At 36.6% G+C, this 22,038-nt stretch overlaps 1 protein-coding gene across 1 annotated transcript in view; it reads left to right on the top strand.

Moving 5' to 3' along the window:
- spock2 (SPARC (osteonectin), cwcv and kazal like domains proteoglycan 2) overlaps positions 1-22,038 on the top strand; it is a 36,096-nt gene that overhangs the window by 7,629 nt on the left and 6,429 nt on the right. Inside the window, exons 2-7 of the mRNA XM_058796230.1 lie at positions 8,956-9,001; positions 17,324-17,438; positions 18,164-18,272; positions 19,441-19,555; positions 20,324-20,443; positions 21,089-21,307. Coding sequence (XP_058652213.1) covers positions 8,956-9,001; positions 17,324-17,438; positions 18,164-18,272; positions 19,441-19,555; positions 20,324-20,443; positions 21,089-21,307 — 724 coding nt within the window. The remainder of the gene's footprint in view (positions 1-8,955; positions 9,002-17,323; positions 17,439-18,163; positions 18,273-19,440; positions 19,556-20,323; positions 20,444-21,088; positions 21,308-22,038) is intronic.

A 22,038-nucleotide genomic window follows, 5' to 3' on the forward strand; every position in this document is an offset into this window, starting at 1 on the left:
AGTCGCATGCTTGTGGAGGTGGGAATGCCCTCGCAACTGCCAGAGCAGCATAGCATATGGTCCATAATTACGGATAATGCAGTTTAAGATGATACACCAAAATACCCCATTAAGATCTCAGCCATCAGCATTCAGTGCACTCAAATGCAAAACATTATGCTTTTTTTGGAACACGGTGCATGTTTATGCACATCTGTTTGTCACTCTCAGCCCCATTTGAGAGACTCAACAGGCCGGATTGTCCGGAGAAGGAGGTCGCGGGCCTGCAGGGCAGGGGAAATTGAGTGCGGTAGGATGGCTGTTGACAAAAGCGAGTGAGGGCATTGCAGCACCACGTCTTGGCTATAGACCAGGAGTGTAGGTGGGCTTTAATTGAGTGGAGAGAAACTGGCCTTTCATCATTCTGCTCCTGGGGTCTGGCCCTTTCTTGCTGAATTGGACTTTTTATCTGGAGAGTGCAGGTGGCATACCCAGGCTAATTTTTGGAGGCTTTGGTCCAATTCCAGACATGAAATTGGTCTTACAAGTCTTTTAACATGTCCTTCCTTTTCCAATATGTGCAATACTTACTTTTCTGTCACTCTCTTGACTTGTTTCCTGCTGCCCCTGGGAGTCTGGGTACCAAATACCGTGTTCTCTCAAGATCAAGCTGACCTACCAAAACTGCCAAATAAAAAGGCATCCAATTACAAATACAAGCATGACATTGTTATTTTCACCCCCAAGACTGCTCATCCTTGATGAAGGTGGCATTTATTCTCAATGTACTTGAAAAAATATATATATTTTTTAAATGTCCAATTTAAGTGACTTGTTCTAAACCCCATTAAAGTGCATTTTGCATCCAGCATTAATGAGGCTGGATTAAGCCTAAAGAGCTCCGTAAAGGTATGCAGGCAAGTGTCAAGCCCCCGCCCGAGCATTTGATTCCCCCACTTCTTCCCTTCACAAGCAGAGAATGGCTTATTGACTGCTTCTAGTGTCAGATTTTCTCATTTAAAGGCAGCACTTGCCTGTGCTGTATAATTGTTCTCTCTCTCTTTCAGAGCTGTCAGTTGGTCCCTTAGAGTCGGTGGCTTTATAAGAAAAATATAAAGTTTATGTTTTTATATCATTTCTGCACAGCTAACGTTGCCTATCTGCTATTGGTCTGAATACCATATAGTCACACCCCAAACTCATGCCATTGGTTGGGTCAGTGTTGCTGTTTCGGGTCTGTTGGAATGTTTTTAAAGTGCTATGGAACAACAGTGACCAACTTTTAGTTCCAGTTGGATTCATTTTGAATTGAAACAACCCTAGTAAAAAAGTAATATATTTAAAATATATTTATTTCATACTAAGTATAGTTCAAATCTATTAACATATGTGACCCTGGACCACAAAACCAGTCTTAAGTCGCTGGGGTATATTTGTAGCAATAGCCAAAAATACATTGTATGGGTCAAAATTATCCATTCTTCTTTAATGCCAAAAATCATTAGGATATTAAGTAAAGATCATGTTCCATGAAGATATTTTGTAAATTTCTTACCGTAAATATATCAAAACTTATTTTTTGATTAGTAATATGCATTGCTAAGAACTTCATTTGGACAACTTTAAAGGCGATTTTCTCAATATTTTGATTTTTTTGCACCCTCAGATTCCAGATTTTCAAATAGTTGTATCTCGGCCAAATATTGTCCAATCCTAACAAACCATACTTCAATTGGAAGCTTATTTATTCACCTTTCAGATGATGTATAAATCTCAATTTCAAAAAATTGACACTTGAGACTGGTTTTGTGGTCCAGGGTCACATATTTACTGACATATCACTCAAGTCTTACTGATATAAAAATTTTAATTAAACTTTATTGTATCTTGCATCTTTAAATGCAAGATATTTAAAGTGTACCCGAAGTATACTTGCAATAGTTCCACTTTAGCTCAATCAAATATACTTCAGTATATCTTTAGTTGGACTTCAGCACTACGTCCACACAATTAACGTGCATTAAGTACAAAAGTTGTTACCTATTTAGACTTTAAGTATACCAGTTTAGTATACCAAAAGTACAACTGCAAGGTATTTTTATGAAGTACATAAATATGCAAATGTATTTATAGTATATTTAGCTTGAAATAAATGTATTTCATATACATTAGTATGTTTATTTTTTACTAGGGAAGTGACCGTCTTTATTCAATAAATCATTCACTCATCTGATTTGTTCAAACATACTGATTCATTCTGGAGAAACAGCAGTATGTTGTGTTGATTCACCACTACAACAGGTAATTAGTCTGTGGCTTTGTTTGTAGCTGTGTCTGAAACGTAAGTCAAGGCCTTGTGCACTAAGGATGGTAACTGTAAATATAATGTTTTAATAATTGTTCTAATTCTATAAGAATAGGAAAGTCCACAACACAGTAATCACAATACCAGCACAGAGGAACGATACCGTTAGAATCACTTTCAGAAGGATTTTTTTCCAGCTAATGAACTATAAAAACATCGACAGCCAATCATAATCTTCCCAATTTTAAAGAGCTTGAGCATTTAAAGTGGCAAATTAAATTACGGTAACTCGCACTTATAAGAAACAGAATGTTATTGTCCATTGACAGGGACGCCAGTATAGTTATTAATGTAGTTATCTTTATAGTTACCATTTTTTCTTGTGAATGTGCCTTTACTTAATATTAATGTCTTATTTATTGAACTGTTGTATAACACTTGAGCACTTCATTTTGTTCCAACCTGGGGCTCAAGTTGGCAAACTATGATTTATCATTATAAGTTACGTGTCAGTTGCTGAAATTGTTAATATTACAATGTGATCTCATTGTCCATCTGTGTGTTGTCCATTATAGCACATTACAGTGCTGTGTATCTGCTTGGCATCTGTGCTAGATGGATCACTTCATCTGTTTACAATGAGTCAGGCCTGAAGTCGAGCAATCTCAATTTGTAAAATTTCTCATGCATCAAAGTGCACGTGGTAACCTCTTATGTGTCTAAGAGATAACACTCAAAGTCACCACAAGGCTTTCACCCTCAGTTATATGTTTTCACTTAAAGGCATGAGTCAGTGACAAACGCTCTCAGGGCATTCTCACCGAGAAGTCAGCACTCTCTTTGGAGTTCTGTCCTGGAGGAGCTGCCTGCCGCTCTTGACTCTACAAAAACAGAATGGCAGGCCAGAGTTTTTTTTCTACACGAGGAAAGCCAGGATATGTTCACAGTCAAGGGAGTGGGCTGTTAGCAGCGCTTTTGATGTGCCCGTGTGTGGTTAATCTGAAAAGCCCAGTCGGAAAAGGCCCAATGCATAAATCAAGTGGGAGGTTTGTGCTTGCCTGTCAGCTATAGCCATGGTGTGACAGTGAAAACATAGTTGGGAAGGTTCCGATATATAATACAGTATCTGTTTTTCCTCTTGATTTCTTGGCTTGTGAAACACGGCCGATTAGATGCAGAGTCAAAGGGAGAATGGATGTGTGGGTCCTCAGCATCATGCACTGCCTGAGGTGTTTATGAACTGTGAGGAGCCTGTATGATTGCCGACAACACGGTGGAGTGATGAATGCGTAGGTGTGAGGCCATTGTGAGGTCATTACCACCAGGGTCCATCCGGCTTTAATCAATTATGGAAGACTGCTTCACTGTGCGCCTCCAACAAGAAGTAATTTTGAGCATGCAAAATTTGTCAAAGCGAATCTCTAGAATGTGTGGAAACAGAAAATGTGAAAGAGTCGCAGCCAAACTTGAATCCCCTGAAGGTTACAAGGCATGACATGAAATTAAAGAGACAACAAAGTGGGAGGATATAAGCTGAAAGCAGTGTGTCAGACAAAAAAGTGACAAGGGCTGGCTCCTAAAATGAAATATTTTGAGTAAAATTACTTTATTTGACATATGAAAGAATCGCATGGTGAACACTATTGTTCAGTATTGCATCAGCTGATTAAGTGCAGAACTTCTTACTTTAGCCTTTAACAACTCTGCTGTGTACTGAAATGCTCTTATTCTAGTGATCCTGATTGTATGTGTGCGATACAATTTATATCACTGTTTTGTAAGAATATCTGTGCCTGTTTGGGAAAAATGTTAATATATATTTTTAGAATACCATTATTACACTAATTTTTGCAACAAAACTCTGCAGTGTATCCTTGTTTACACATTGTCATATATTAACACCCAGTTAGTAAATAGACTGATGCATGTCTCACAAACCTGAATCACACATCACGGTTCTGATTTATTTAGAAACTGACAAATCCAAAAAATTACTCACAGTTGTGAACTGATTCACTTTCACTTTCTGAGTGAGTCTGATTGAAACTTAACAGCAGGTTCAAGGCTGAATCTTTTATGATTGACTCAAGAATCAGATCATGAGAGTAATTTTTCATGATTTGGATATTATTCAAAAATGCTTGATGTGGAAAATGCTTAATGTGGTTTAATGTAGGAAGACAGAGATATCAAAAGATCAAAAATACAATTCATCGATTATGCATATATACAGTCGATCAGATGAGCCAATAATATGAACGTAATGCACCAAAATGCAAGTTAAGCCTTTTCTTTATAATGGTTTTCTATGGGAAAGCGCTTAATGTGAAACTTTGTGTGTTACAATCATAGTTTGTGCTCATCTGCTTGCATGTACATCAATAAGTGTATGTATGCACCATCAACAAGTTTGTCATCAATATCACTGTCTTAGTACATTAGGACTTAGTACAGCCTAGTAAAAAAAGAACTGGCTGGCAGGCAGCAGTAGAAAGCCTTGTTTTGCCTTCTGGGTGGAAGGATATGACGTTACATGAAACCTGTGAATTGACTGGTAAATACATGTTATATTTTTTCTGATTGCCATATTGGTGAGTTTAGTACATTTAAATGAACTTCTGCCGTCATCTGATAGTTTTGAAACTGTCACTATCAATAAACCCATATTTTAGTGATTTTAGTTCCCTGATATCTTTGTGCTGTGTCACTGTCGCAGATGTTTTCGTAGCAGCAGCAACACAGGAGCACAGCGGTACGTTCCTGCATTTTGTCTCTGCATTGTGATGTAACTGTCAAGTTTGAGTGAAAAAGACAGATCCAGTTCACCCATCAACTGCTGCTTGAACACACACGTGTGTGTGTGTGTGTGTGTGTGTGTATCACTTTTTATCTTCTTCTCAGGTTCCAGTCAAATGCTTGTATGTCATATAAACATACACAGGTGTTTTGAGGGCCTCCAAATCAAAGCTGAATTTACTGAGTGCATGTTCAGACATGCCCGATTACATTGCAGAGATATGAGAGATAAAAGAGCTGTCAGTCAGCACAGGAGGGGTTGACGTGTTCTGTGGTGTTTTTGATGAGACCAGTGTCCTCTGAGGGATAGTCCTGGCAGCCTTCACTCAAGGCAGGCCAAAGATGAGCTGACTCCAGATACAGGAGACGCTCAACTGTAGAGAACTGCTTCCTAGACTGTGTTTTCAAGTGCTGCTGACTCTGAAATGTCTCTATGCTCTAAAATACAGAAAATTGTCTGGATTCCGCATCCATGTGATCACATTTTGGACTGACGTATGTTAAAACGATATGATGATTCATAAAATTGATATGTGCTTCATTAAAGTAAATAATTTCTGAGCCACCAGCGGCACCTTATGATAAAAAATAATGATTGTTTCCAAACAGGTTTCCTCTGGGTGCCCTCTTCTGCCATTGGTTGAGCCACTGTTGCTTACTGCCTATAGACTGGTTCAGGTGGTTCAAACAACCAGGGGAGAACACAGGACTTATAAACAGGGAACGTAATCAGGAAGAACTGAAACAGGTGCGGAGTAATTAATCTAAAACCATGGAAACTAATAATTAGAACAGGAACTAAACCAAATAAGGACAAACAGGAACACACACACACGTGACAGTTGTTAATCAATGGTATATGGTTTTTTTGAAGCCATCAGCCCACATTATTTCACAGCCAAATTTACTGACATAAAAATTATAATGAAACTTTTTTTGGAGTACTATTTGTGCACACTGCACATTTCTGAAAATTAAGCCTAAAATGTGTTTTAATGTCACTATTGATGAGGATTGTTGCTCTTTAAATGCAATATATTTAAAGTGTACCAAAAAGTACACTTGCAATAGTTCCACTTTAGCACAATCAAATATACTTCAGTATATCTTTATTTGGACATCAACACTATTTCAGCACAATTAAAGTGCATTAAAGGGATACTCCACCCCAAAATGAACATTTGGTCATTAATCACTTACCCCTATGTCGTTCCAAACCCGCAAAAGCTTTGTTCGTCTTCGGAACACAATTTAAGATATTTTGGATGAAAACCGGGAGGTTTGTGACTGTCCCATTGACTGCCAAGTAAATTACACTGTCATACCACAGAAAAGAATAAAAAACATCGCCAAAATAGTCCATCTGCCATCAGTGGTTCAATCTGAATTTTATGAAGCGACGAGAATACTTTTTGTACTCAAAGAAAACAAAAATAACGACATTTTATCAACAATTCGTCTCCTCTCTGTCTCTCTGTTGCATCCGATGGACGCAAAGTGCATACGCTATTCTCTATCATCAGTAACGCATGGATACGTATTGTATGCTTATTTACACTTTTATTTGAACGGAAACAGCGTATCCATGCGTTACTGATGACCGAGAATAGCGTACGCACTTTGTGTCCATCGGATGCAACAGAGAGACAGAGAGTAATACTTGATAATAAAGGGTATTATTAACACATAAATATGTAAATACATTTTAGTATATTTGTATCATGACAACTCTCTGTAGATTTTAGCATGGTAATGGATATGACAGTGTTAATGTATTTGGTCTTGGCGGAATAGATCTGCTACGCTGCTGCTGCTTAATTGCTGCTGCTGTTGGTTATTGTTGTTGTTGTAGATTATTGCTTCTGCTGCAAAGCAAGTACAGGAACGATACTGTGCTGTGAGTATTTAAGGCATACTGCTGCTGCACAAATAGCATATATAATAACCTGTAGCAGGTCTATACAGGTGGAGCTAGGGAAGGTGGAGGGTTTCAGAGGAACTCACTGGCTGAACCAATCAGCTAGTGCCAAGTAGTTTATCGCTGCAAATATCAATTTACATTAACGACCCATCAGCCTGCACCATCTAGAGTTTCATGACAGAACTTGGCATTTATTTTTCACTAGGGTAGTTTGCTTCAAATAAAGTTTGTAAAGTTCATAGCTTGTTGATTTTATTAATGGTTTATAACTCTTAAATAAATATATATATATATATATATATATATATATATATATATATATATAATTCCTATGGGGAAAATACTTCTGGAACCAATGCCACTGAAATGTGGCTGGGCACTGTTGTTCTCTATTAAGCTTGAAGAAATCTTAAGCTTTTTAAGCTTTTAAGAAATCTTGATGATGATGTGTTGTGATGATGGTCATATAAAATTAGATGATGAGGAAATGTTGTGGCAATATTTCTGTTAGCCATGGCGATATTTCTCTACTCTGACTCATTTTTGCATCTTTTCAGCGAGGGGGAACACATTGATGTGACAATATTTTCCACATACTTCATGCTTACTGAGTGTACAATTCTCCTCTTAATAAAAGTGCATATCAAAAGAATTTACGGCTGTGTTTGCATGGGTGGCTGCTACAATTTGCATAAACTAAAGATAAAAAATATATATTTAAGAGATTTTAACACTCTGTCCATTCGATGTTTACTGATATGGACATCTAATGTCTCAGTACACTACACAGTATCTACTTTGCCAAGACAGCAAAAACTGACTTAAATAATGCAGGTATCAGGAAATCAATAACAAGGTTGTCCAGCACCAGGGATTGTTGCAGTTAAGCAATGCGGCACTGAATTTTGAGCCACTGGTCTTTCATTTGTTTTGACAAGGTTATATCATATCTGGAGCACATATTCATATAGTAAAATAATAGTTTCTTAGCATGTTTTTCATTTTAAGTCAGGTCTTAAATAGATTTAGCAATAATGTATTTCATCAAGACCCACAAAATTGGTTGGTATATATTCATGAAATGGACATGAAAATGTCATTTTTTAATGGTCTACATTTTAGGAGTGATAAAGCATATGTACTGCAACTTGACTTGTGATTTAAACATTTGCTGCAGAAAAATAATTTATTGTGGTGTTGTAGCTGACAAAGCCAAATTCAGTCAATATAAGCAATTTCACTTCCTGTTTACACCTACAACTGAAAAGATAAATGACTGCTGATGACACTAATAAGCTTGTGAACTTTACAAAAAAGGTTGTTATTATTATTATTAGTCAGAGTGCTGAAATATTTCAAGTGTTATGAGCATCAAGTGTATAATTATCTTAAAGCAACTGCCTCTTTTATAAGGACACATGAGGGAATATCAAGGATATATTCAAAGTTTTACCCAGGAGGCGATTAGATGATTTTAGCAGTCTTTTTTTCTTGATAGTTGCTCCTCAGAGATGCATCGCTCTCCTCTAACTGTCTCCTTCTCTTTTGTCTTTGATTCATCCTTCTCACATTTCACCAGGAAGTGGAGGTCAGTAGTGCTGTATCATGACTTTGCTTGTGTTTGATGTCTCTTTTAAAATGCTTGATCTAATATTCGCTATCAAAGCTGTAACCCATTTTTTATGCAATCTAAGTTGCTCATGCATCTTGGTTTGACATTTCATTTAAGCATTCGCCTTTTTTGTCTTGTTTGCCTCTCAGAATTTTTCTTAAGTTCCATCCCTCCTTTTTCCATTAGTGCTTTTCCACTGCTTTCCACAATTAAAGTGCCTAATTGTACTTTTAAGTTTGGTTAATGATAGATGCACAGTGATAGAAGTATTATTACTGACTAAATTCTTAACGTTTATCCTGTGCAACATATTTGACTGTTTCATTTCTTTGTTTTTGTCAGGACGATTACATCAGATCATGGGATGAAAGTCAAGGATCGAATGAAAGTAAGTCATCTTTAATATTGGTAATAGTATCACATTTATTGGAGTGACCTTTTAACCATTCTATTTAAGTGCCCAAATCGTGCGATGTGGCAAACAATGACCTAGTTTATTTTCAGATGGAGCTGGATTTTACATTAGGTTAAATATTCAGACTAATTAGTGCCAGTTTTAGTTTTTTTTCTGTGTAAATAAAGTCTTCTGTTATCATGATACTCAACATGCATTTTGTTTTCTGTCAGTTGCACACAAAAGTCAACACAGTTGCAGTGTAATATAATTCAAGAAAGTCAGGACCAATCAGAGTTCAGTATGCAAATAGATGTAAGAAAGAGTAGCATTCAATATGTAAATACTACAGTGATTTGAATAGATTTAAACATTTTCAGCAGGTCAGTGGGAGATTTTTTCAAACTTTATTAGCTAATCAAATTTTTTAAAGTATAAAGTTTTTAACAAAAATTTAAATAGCCTAGAATTAAAATTTGAATCCAGACAACATGTTAAGTGCTTTAATTAATTACTGAATTAATTTAGTCAGAAGTGTAATATTTAGTGTTTTAAAACAAACCCCTAATAGTGGTGTGCAAGCACTGTAATTATCATTCAATGGTGCGGTTAGGCTTGACCGTGGTCTGCGTATGTTTGTCACAGCAGACAGCCCATCTTTTCTTCTTGGCTGCCAAACTCTAATTGCTTACACAAGAGATGAGGTCATCTCCTCGTTTTGCTAGAGTAAAGAGACTGCCCGGGCACATTTGAACATTATGTCTTGATTTTTCAGTTGAAGTGAAGTCCTCAGAATGGAGGAGTCCATTAGCAAATATCTCAGGATGTAATTAATGGGTAATTGCTAGTTCCACTGAAGGCCCAGTAAGAGCCCCGGAGGTTTGATTTAGCACTGACTGACACTGGCTTTGTTCCTTCAAAGCACAAATCCACTTAAGCTTCATATGTTCAAGAACAGAGGTCCATGAACCCGATGGTCCATTTTTTTTTTTCTTTTGAGCTGGCACTAAAGCTTCTTGCACAGCCGTCACTATTCCCACCACAAATCTTTTGTTTGAAACTCATTATTTGAACTGATTCTCTGTGACAATAGGGAATTATTATCAGATCCATTTGTCGCAGTTGTTAGAGAGCAAGATTTCACACATATAATGATAAATTTGGTATTTAAGAGTTCGTATTTGTGCTATTAATAATTTGAACACTTCAGTATTAAAACCAGTATTAATCACATACACGTTCTTACGCTGCAAGAAAAAATCCATAGAAAAATGGAAAAGGTACTTGTAATTTTCTTCCAGGACATTTTCCGTTAAGTTTACTGACATTTAACCCTATTGGTTCTTTTTAACCCAACGTGTAGTTCAAAATATGTGTAAAACACCTGTGAAAAATAAATACTGAAAATGTATTCAGAATAACACAATACATTTTTATGGACTCTTCTTAGAGGCCATTCACACAGAAGACGTTTCAGCTTTAAAAAGCGTGAGACACAGGGAATGGAACGAGGAGAACAACGCAAGGTCTCAAGACGAGTTTTTAAAGTTGAACTTCTTTTAACTTGAGCACCACATTTTTAGAAATTGAAATTGAAAAACGTGTGCACAAATGCACTTACTTATTTTTAAAAATGCATTTTGTCTCCTTTATGAGATAATTAATGAGGCAGTGATAAGAGATTTGTCCCAGCCCTCAACGCCCCAAGAAACATGATGTTTCCACTTAAAAGCAGCCAGTGCAGGCATCAGTCAAATTCAGATCCTTTTTTTTTTTCAAAGAGAAAAACAAGGAACAGCTCACTGATCTTATGGTGTCACAAAATCCCTTGTATTTTGTAAAGAGCTGCAATTTCTGAAGAAGGAATTTCAAAAGTAAAAGGAAATCTGTTTGAAATATATTAAAGAGATTGTTCTGGCCAAGTTTTAAGAGTGTTAAAATGAACCCTTGTTGTGGCATTATAAGAATTAGATGAGATAAATCTGCAGTGTAGAATAAATGTTAAATAGTATCAATTATTTACTTTATGTTGGTGTCTAATTGGCTTTGTAAGACTTTATTTATAGTCTGATATTTCAAGAGCATCTGCTCTCCATGTTTCGATTTTCAGGCTTCAGACAGCTAACAGATACCGAAGCAGCCGAAATTCCCAAAGAGCCTAATTTACAGTGTTTTCTTGAAAGGTAGCACTGGTCCTTACCTTTTTAATGAGGAACAAATTTGCATTTTACAAGTTATCAACGCAGCAGTTGTCACACAACTTCAGGACAAATCTGTGATGTATCTATTGTGACAGTAGTTTTTCTCAAAACACCAGTCATGATACTTGCACATATAAATACCTCCTACCTAAAGTGTTACCATATGAATTTATATAGATATAGATTCCAAATTACCTTTTAAAAATTGCCTTACCTTTTATTTATTTATTTATTTATTTATTTTGTACTAATGTGGAAACAGGTTTCCATATTTTACACACCAGAGGTGCAAAGAGTACCTGAAAACCATACTTGAGTAAAAGTACAGATACCTTACAGTGAAAATCACTCCACTACAAGTAACAAGTCACCAATTCCAAAACAACTTGAGTAAAAGTATTAGAGTATCTGATTTTAACAGTACTTAAGTATTTTACTTATACTAAATATAGGCTCAAAGATGCACTAGTCAAGGAGACATGCCGGTCAAAAACTATAATGTTGTGGAGAAGCTGGGGAAAACAGGCAGAGGCAAGGATCTATGTGCAGAGATATCATGGAAAAGCTAGAACAAACAATAAGCCAAAAACCACAGGGAACAAATAACACAATGACGGGCAAACAGACAACCATTATATTCAACAACTCACAAAGATGTCTATGGAAACGGCAATAACGATCATTACAAAGATAATCTGACGACATGTTTTATTGATATCATATACACATAGTGTAGGTAACAATAAAGTTTACTCTATTTTTCTCCCAGTTCACTGGAGACTTACTTTAACGTGTTTCGGGAGGAGAGGATGAATGTGCGTGTTGTAAATCCCACAGCTCGGATTCTGCGCGAACTAACATGGCGGCGCCCATCACCCGCTATAGATCAACTAACACGGTCATTATAAAAGTGTTTAAACATTACATTTACTTGCACATATTTCAGAATCGAAATATCAGATATTTCATAATATAGTGAGCATGTTTGTGAATATTTTGAATAAAAAAGAAAAACCGAAATAAAAGCGATCCATGTGTCATACAGCGCTATAGTGTGTCACATGACAAGCATGACGCGTCGCCATGGAAACAATAAGGCAATAAGTTCTAAAATAACTGTCGCCTAAAAAAAACTCACGCTGCTGGGGGCTCAGCTAGAATATTTTAAACTCACGTGCGAAAGGGCTAAAGACCAGAGATGGGACCAAGTCATTGTTTAGCAAGTCACAAGTAAGTCTCGAGTCTTTGCATTCAAGTTTCGAGTCAAGACAGACAAGTCCCAAGTCAAACTAGGCAAGTCCAAGTCGAGTTGCAAGTCCTCAACTTTTAGCTTCAAGTCTTAAACAAGTCATTAGTGCTCTTTGCCAAAATTAGTGTCTCAATATTAATTACCACATCAAATTTATCGTAATTTATATCAGGAAGTCAGGTAGAATATGTTTTTACATAGTTTAATTTCATGTGAGATGGGTGCCCTTAGTAAAACTACTCAAGTTCAATTTAGGGATTGTGCCAAAGGACAAGCAGTGAAAAAACCCCTATTTTATTAGTAACAGAATAGCAAAGACAACAGAATTTCATAACAGCTGCAATACTTTGCATGTGTGCATAAGAAGAATATATGCTTCTAGGTGTTATATCTAAACCAATGAGCCATTATTTGGAACCTCAGTGAAACAGATTTAAAAGCATGTGAGCAGAAACGCACAAAAAACTATAAGAAAAAACTGCTACCATACTTTACATGCAATATGGATGCAGACAAACTCATGAAGACAGTCATTCAAAAATGATGTGCTACCATCCTTTATAACTAATAGTAACAAAGACAAAATGTTGTACGTTAAATGTTACGTTTATAATATGCATAGCTGATCGCTAAATTTAGGGTCTATGTGCGCTACAGACTGATTTACAACACGTGAATTCAATTATTTATCCCGAAAGAAATAAAAGTGAAATGAGTGCCTGGTGAAGAGGAGAAAAATTGAGTAGGCTATATTTTATAGTTATATATAGGCTACAATTCACAAATCATTTTTCTAAATAAACACTTCTTCAAATTATATTTTAAATGATCATTAGGCCAAGTGCCGCTTTTTTTCTTTCAAATTATAGCTAAATTGTTTGCAATGATTAATTTTAAATCTAGCTTAAATCAAGGTTTATCGAATAATTATTTTGCACTTTAAACCTTTAAAAAGAAGCAGGTTTACATTTTAACCCATCATTTTGATCCTGGATTTAAGTAATATTTAAGATTAACTTTAATGCTGTTGCACCATAACTTTAAACTGATTTAAATCTTGATTATGGATTAACTTTAAACTTAATGGAGGTTTAAATAAAATAAAATGCACATGCAATTAAAATATGCAGCTGATTGAACAAAAAGTGGGGATCTGACAAAAAAAAAAGAAAAAAAGGTCTCGGAGAGGTGTTTACAAATTAAAATTAAAGTACATCGAGTTGGCAGAGTGCGAGGGTCGTGGCGGGATGGTGCACCTCGGTGTCGGACAAACAAAAGAAGTGAGGAATATGTTTAGCATTTCACAGCAGCGGTCACGGTGATAATGAGGCGAGCTGGTGATCGCGGCAGCGCCTCTCGTTTCTCACGCTCCGTGTGTCTGCTGGGCGGCGATCAAACGGGAAGGGCAGCACTTTTCACGAGCGGAGATAGTTACTAGACGAATCATGTAATTTTTTTTTCTTATCTCGGTTCTTTTGTCGAAAGTTATGCTATTACTCCATTAATTTATACTGTATATCAAGCGCTCCCTGAACGCACCCGTCTAGAGTGATAACGACGCTGATCTGATCAAGTCTTTCCGAGTCACAGGGCTCAAGTCCAAGTCAAGTCTCGAGTCATTGCTGTCAAAGTCTAAGTCGAGTCTCAAGTCTTCTTTAATCATGTCGAGTCAAGTTGCAAGTCATCAAATTTGGGACTCGAGTCCGAGTCAAGTCTCGAGTCATGTGACTAGAGTCCACACCCCTGCTAAAGACCCCTCTGTCAAGCTCCTGAAGTTCGCAGATGACACTACAGTTATCGGCCTCATACAGGACGGTGAAGAGTTGAGCAGCTGGGCTGTCTGGTGCAGTCTTAACAACCTGGAGCTGAACACACTCAAAACAGTGGAGATGATCATGGACTTCAGGAGAAACCCCCCTGCACTCTCCCCACTCACCATCATAGACAGCACTGTGGCTGCAGTGGAGACATTCAAGTTCCTGGGATCCATCATCTCTCAGGACCTGAAGTGGGACGCTCACATCGACATCACAATCAGACATCAGAAGACTACAGAGAATGGTTCGGACTGCTGAAAGGATTATTGGTGCTCCCCTGCCCTCCCTCCAAGAACTGTATACATCCAGAATGAGGAAAAGGGCTCAGAAAATCACTCTGTATCCCTCACATCCAAGTCACCCCCTTTTTTAACTTTTGCCATCTGGCCAGCGCTACAGAGCCCCAAATACCAGGACAGCCAGGCACAAGAACAGTTTCTTCCCCCAGGCAATCTACCTTATGAACAGTTAAATATTCCCCACATTATGCAATAAAAATGTGCAATAACCTTCTATTTATCTGTTACCACCTCCATCACATCCCTGCATCTCATTCTATTCTATTCCATTCTATCATCTATAGCATAACTGTACATACAATTTATTTACTTTTCAATTTTTGTCTATTTATATTTACATATGTGTATTTTTTATTCTCATCTTATTTTTATTGTCTGTGTGTTCTTGTCTCTGTGTACTGGAAGCTTATGTCACTAAAACAAATTCCTTGTATGCGCAAGCATACTTGGCAGTAAAGCTCTTTCTGATTCTGATTGAATATATATTTTAAAATTCCTTTCTTGTCTTGTCCAGTCGATGTCACATGATCCTTCAGAAATATTCTAATATGCTCAAGAAAATATATCTTATTATTATTATCAATACTGAAAAGTTGTGCTGCTTAATATTTTTGTGGAAACATTTGTGGAAGACATTTTTTCAGGATTCTTGAATAGGCACTTTTGATCAAATTAATGCATGCACTGAATGTCTAAATTTATTTATTTATTTTTTTAATTTTTAAGTACCTACCCTACACTTTTGAGCTGTAGTTCATGTATTTCTTTTTTATCCTGAGTCCTGAAGGCAAAACTTTCACAGCAGCACATATGAATGCATATCTATGGCTAATCATCCGTGCCAGATATGATGTTATGATCTCATATGAGCTGCACACATCCTGTAAGTTGAATGTGTATTAATAGGTCAACAAAGTGTTGTCAGTATGTGGACAGATTTATCACAAGGAGATGTTTGTTTTCACATTCCCAGTGTGTGTACCTGTGAAAAGAACATCTCAGCAGTCTGTTGAGTCAACCTGTACCAGAATTAATAGGCCATCAAGAGGATACAAAGCTTCTGTTCATTAAAAACAAATGGAGATGTCTTTATTTAATCAGCATGCGTGTTTTATTTATCAGCGTGATTGTATTTTCTCTTTCCTGTGTACACAGCATGTATCGTGTCCTTATCTCCGTGAACCTTTCCCCGCGAGTTGATCTGATATGCTCAGCGTTAAGTGGCTCTGGCTGCTGATGTATATTAGCTGCATTAGCTCAGCCACTGGCTTTGCTTGATAGAGTCACTAGCTCCTTATTTCTACGCGGCGATTGTATAATGATCACATTAAATGCTGCCCTGAGTGTAAACAAAGCATGCGACGGTGACTGGATGAGATTCCTCAGCTCTCTAAGCCAGATTTGGCATCGCTTACACATGGAGACCTTTATGTATTTTATAGGGACAAGCTCACAGGGCCACTGTTTGTAAGATAGAGTGATAAGTGATAAGGGAGTGATATATTTAATGTTAAAGGGAGTGATGACAGAGAGAGAGAGAGAGAGAGAGAGTTCTTTGTTTCTTTTTTTTTTACTTGTATGAGCAGCTAATCAGTCCTCACTTTGGAGTTGGACTGTTGCTATAGCAACATCATTATTCTTGTGTTCTCTTTAATCTGCTTGAGCCTGTTGCGATGAAGTGAGGTTTACCGATCAACCTTGTGCCGTTGTGTATAGATCGTAATAATCTGTCAGATATTGTTTTTTTCAGTGAGGATTATGAGTTTTTTGTAATATTATATGTAGTATGGTGTGATAAGGTATAAGGTGTAATTATGATGGCTTACGGAAAAACATACAGTAAAATAACATCTTTGTCTCTTAGCTTCTCTAAGGCTGTGGCATAGAGAGCATTGCAGATGGACAGGGGCTTTTGAATTTGTGTAATGCTAAATTTTTGTATTTTGCATTCTTAAATATGAATCAAAGGGTGCTTGTCATGATGTTCCTTTTGGTGTAAATAGGAGTTTCCCTAAAGATTCATGATTCAATTTTTAAATTAATAAAACAATTAATACATTTTAAATTAATAATAAAAAAAATAATAATAATAAATATATATATATACATATGCATAAAAAACAATATCGTAATTTTCCTGCTGCTTGTTTATGTTTGGGTCAGAGTTTATTATTGTTAACTAAAACTAAAATCATAAAAATGTGTTACTTTAAATAAAATAAATGTTAACAGATATAATAATTATAATTTAAAAAAGGGGAAAAAGTATTTTATTTCAGCTAGTTGCCAAGGCAGCATTTCTTATTTTCATTTTAACTTTTTTTTTTTTTTACTAAAATAATTAAAACTGAAATTAAAATTTGGAAAAAACTGTATAGGCAATACATTATTCTTAAAAATAATTATAAAAATGACAAAAACTTTACCTAAAATCAAAATAAAAACTCAAATATTAATCAAAATGAAATTAATAATCAAAAACATACACAATAGTGTATCAGTTATTAAAATAACACTGATTCAGGTTGTGGTGGCAGCATTTAATAACATTTCTAAAAAAAGATAACCAATAATAATTAAATATGAATAAATATTAAATGTTTTATTGGAATTAAATACATCATTCATAATATTTATTGAAAGTTTACAATATTGAAATCTCAGGAGCAAAATCTAAAAAAAACCCTGGAAGCATCTACAAAAACCTGAATGCATAGCAGATTATTGGGGTACATCTCTCTTCATTACAGATGTGGACACTACTAAGGATCCTTGCCAGAAGGTCAAATGCAGCCGGCATAAGGTGTGTGTCGCTCAGGGCTACCAGCGTGCTGTGTGCGTCAACCGCAAAAAGCTGGAGCACAGGTGAGGCCTTCAGCTACAGGACTGTCTTCATGCACATAACAGTAATACACGACAGGATAGTGTTTGTTTTTTAGGGTATATGAATAAAAGAAACTGGGTGCCACTCTAAGGCACTGTGCAGAATGTAAGTGTCCAATCTAGATTTTCATTATTCATATCATGAAGAATCACATTTCTGTGCGTATGAGCAAAGATGGCTGTTTAGAAAGAAGTCTTAAAGACACAACAGCAAAAAATGAGACAGGGTTGAAAATGGTCATAAAACTACGGTGCAAAGAACCTTGACTAACATTTTAACTGGACCCTAGGGGAAAATAAATAAATAAAATGGTTATGATCTGTATATTTCCACAAGCATTAGAAAATGTTCATTCACTTGTGAAGAGAAAGTCATATTTTTATAGAGGTGAAATAAGAGCAATTTATTAAAGCAGGCATGTGTTGTCTGGTGGCACATTGTGAGGTACACAGATTTAGTCCCTGGACGTTTGCTCTTTTTACAAATTGAACTTGTTCCTGAGGCTGTCCCTTAGGGATTGGTTCTCATTGTAGCGCACAACTGACTACAGAGAACGTTTTGTTAACTTTAAATAAAAAAATGGGCCAATGATGCACTGTTCCTGTGCATTTGAGTGACTAATACTCAAGCATGCCTCAGTTTATATCTAATATTGAATATTGATGATATTATTGATGGCATGTTAATATTGACTGATGTGTTTTAGGTTGAAGCAGCAAGTCATTAGACAGCAGCAGGAGAGTAACTGTAAATCTTGCCCAGTATCTTCCGATGGTCCCGTTTGTGGCTCTGATGGACACAACTACGCCTCGCAGGTACTTCACACTGCATTCAACTTCCTTTAATTGTTTTAAAATGAGCTGAACTGCAGAGAAATTGATCATATCCATATCCAAAAATGAGCATCAGTATATTCCAGCCTGTGATCGGTTTTGCTTATCTTTAAAACAAAATTGAACTTCTGTGGCTGACAGTAGATTAAAATAATTAATCGTGCTTAATAATGTTTTTAACTGCACTCATCTGCATTCATTTCATCCAACATTTGTGTAAATTAATGATGTATTTGTGCCAAAGGTGATATTTCATACTTGTTGAGCTTCTGAATCCCACCACACAAGAAAGACCACATATATCTTTCATTAATTTTGTTAAACGTCCCATCTGCATTCATTTATAAAGAAATTTGCCGCTAGGCGTTTCTTGGAGAACGTTTCCTCACGAATGCCCCCAGAACATTTTCCCAGAGAGCACACAATAATTTGTGAAAGACAAATAGGACATGTCTCATTAAAGGGAAGGAAAAGTACTTAGTACGTTTTTTTTAGTATGTTTTAAGTGAATCATTGTAATAATAATGGCCACTTTAATATTGTTGATAATAATGATAAATAATTTCCAGTATAATATAATATCAATATAATTCAAAACTTTAGGAAATGAATTAACACTAGCTAAGGTAATTTTTAAGAGTCAGATATATTTTCTTAGTCCTGTCAACAAACCTGAAGAGAAATTTCATAATCCTTTCACTATCCTGCAACTTTGGACAATGAATGCATCATGCCGTTATTTCTATTCTTGGTATTCTGTGCCATTCAAAAAAATGAATGTTATTTTCTGTGTGACTCATGGATCAATCTGCTTGCGCAGTATGGATAATGGTGTCTATTATACCTTGTATTCTGGCCCTTGACATCCTTAAAAGTCTGAAGAGATTCTGGGTGATGAAAGAACCGTTCTGTTGAATTATGTATTATCTCTATTATATCTATTTCTGACCTTGTGAGGAAAGAAATGAAGGTTGACATCAGCTTCTTTTAATGGAGATGTCTTGTCTTGACCAGCGATTTTCACTTGTCTGTAGAAATAATTGTGCTGTATCTGGGCTTACAATTCATGCCACTGAACTGGAACATGTGACACTGGACAACACTGCTTATTCTTTGTGTGTCTGTGTGTGTGTGTTGCACCTGAATTTAGTGCAAACTGGAGCAGCAGGCTTGTCTCACAGGAAAGGAGTTGAAAGTAAGATGTGCTGGTCTCTGCCCCTGTACTGCCACCGTGGCTCCTGCTACAGACGTGGACAGCAAACACGGTATTTACCCACCACAGGCTCCCAAAAGCTGCAATTTGGTCTTGCAAAGCTTCTCAAAGGGATAGTTTCACCAAAAATGAAAAGTTTTGTGGAACACAAAATAGGATATTTTTGAAAATCAGTTGTTTTGGACCCCTTTAAAGGAATGGTTCACTCAAAAATGGTAATTTTCAGAAAGTGTACTCACCCTCAGGTGAGTTCATTGGAACTGATTTGGAGAAATTTAGCATTATTTCACTTGCTCACTGAATTGAACAGTTGAAATATTCTTCAAAATATAATTTGCGTTCCACAGAAGAAAGTCATACATAAAGATTTGAGTAAATGATGAAAGAATATTAATTTTTGCATGAGCGTGATCTTGTAAAGAAGCACCTTCTGTCTTGAATGAAGCACAATAGAAGGGCCAGCTTTTAAGTTTATAGGATCTTATTTTGATGATAATAATGAATGTTTTATTCTGAGATTGCTTCAGATGCCATTTGTCTCTTTCACATCCCTTGAGCGGTCTGCAACTCTCGCTCTAACAAAGGCTTTATTGATTTATCAACAGACTATGCTGCTCTTTTTCTTTCTTTGTGCTTGCTTTGTGAATTTCTGCTGACTTTGATTATGTCTGATTTATGTCTGCAGTCTCCGCAGGCTTTTCTTGTCAAATTCAGAGGGGCAAAAGCAGGACGATTGGTTCTTCACTCTTTAATACCAACGTCTGCCAACACTCCCTTATCTCCTTTCACTGTCTCCATCTCTCTTCTTTTCTGTCCATAGAGAGTTGCACAGGGCAGGACCTGGCAGATCTGGGAGATCGCCTGCGGGACTGGTTCCAACTGCTGCAAGGCAACGGCAAGCAGAACAGCACGGGGAATCCTGTAGCCAGTTCTGCATCAAGTGAGGCTCTAACATCTATTTACGTAGCCAGTGCTTTTATATTCAGAGATAACAGCAGCTTCACTACTGATCAGCAGCATACAGTGACTCTGACCTCATTTATTTTGGTTGTATTATTTCAGGAAATGCCACAAATGCTGTTTTCTTTTTACCTATGAAAATTGGCACTAATAAAACTGCAATGTAAATGTTTGAATCGTGTCCTATCCTGATGGCCAAAAAGCACCAGCAGCATTTTATCCGCTCAAAATTGTGAAAAGCAGTTGAATGCTTAAGCACTTCAATTTAAAATGTACATTTAATGGCAGAAAAAAATGACCAGATCAACCATGTGCTCATCGGTTCCCTAACTAGCTATGCCTCTTTTGTTTGTTACATTTATATTGTTTGCTTCTAATTTACTTATAAAAACGGTCCATGGTTTCCATTAGTGGTTTACTGTCTTATCAGCAACATTTGAACTGCAGTTTTGCTTTTAAAAGGACGTTAATAAAATTTTTACAGCTAATATGATGCAATCATCTGTTCTGAGAGAGATGGCTCTTGGAATCCAATTTAAAAAGCTCACGTAATGCAGAAGTATTACAGTATATAAGCTAGCATTTCTCTTGTGTTAACATGTAGAGTATGATTGTTTATGCACAGTTGTGGACCGAACTCTTGTTGCGACCTGTAAGGACTCTATTGGCTGGATGTTCTCTAAGCTGGACACGAACAGTGACCTGTATCTGGATCAAGCTGAGCTGTCTGCCATTAATCTGGACAAGTATGAAGTGTGCATACGGCCCTTCTTCAACTCCTGTGACTCCTACCGTGATGGTAAAGTCTCCACAGCTGAGTGGTGCCTCTGCTTTTGGAGAGAAAGTGAGTTTTTAGAATCTTTACACAATTAAACCAGGCATTTTTATAATAATATAGATAATTAACCAAATTTAATTAAAACGTATTGTTATTAAAAATAAAATATTATCAATGCAATACATATATTTACAAAAAAAAAATCTAGAAAGAATATGTTAGTTTCATTCCTAATCAATAGTGTCAACTCCGGCTAAAATTAGAAGGCATTTTAGTAAAATATTTTCATCCGAAGGCAAAAACTCAAAAAAGTAACACTGTTTTGACATTGAAACATTACACACTTTTCAAATCAGCTCTAACCGGGATCGTTGCCTCAGCATTGCACATTTGTGCCCTGCACCCTGCTGGTCAGTGCCACAGTCCACAGTTTGCTCTGCTTGGTTATATCAGCGTGACAGAAGGGGGACACATGGCCGAACATCAGTGCCAGCACTAGTCCTTGTTTGAGCGTGTTGAACACTGCTTCAGAGAGTTGGGGCTTTCAAATCTGAAATGATGTTTGAATTGGATTTGAAGGGCATATTTGGTTTCCATTACAAAAGCCTAGAAGATGATATTGCATGCAAAGACTGGTCGCAGAGCGCATTTATTTTATATCGGCACGCACTGGACTGGCGTTAAAGATAAAGAAGACACCAGTCGGTGGAGGCAGGGCTTTAGAAAAATCCATCTGTGTGCTGAGAGTTCTGCATACTCATGCCACTAACTCATTCAGTTTGCCCTGGATTAAGTTT

Source organism: Onychostoma macrolepis, chromosome 13 (assembly GCF_012432095.1).
Source record: "Onychostoma macrolepis isolate SWU-2019 chromosome 13, ASM1243209v1, whole genome shotgun sequence".
NCBI lineage: Eukaryota > Metazoa > Chordata > Actinopteri > Cypriniformes > Cyprinidae > Onychostoma > Onychostoma macrolepis.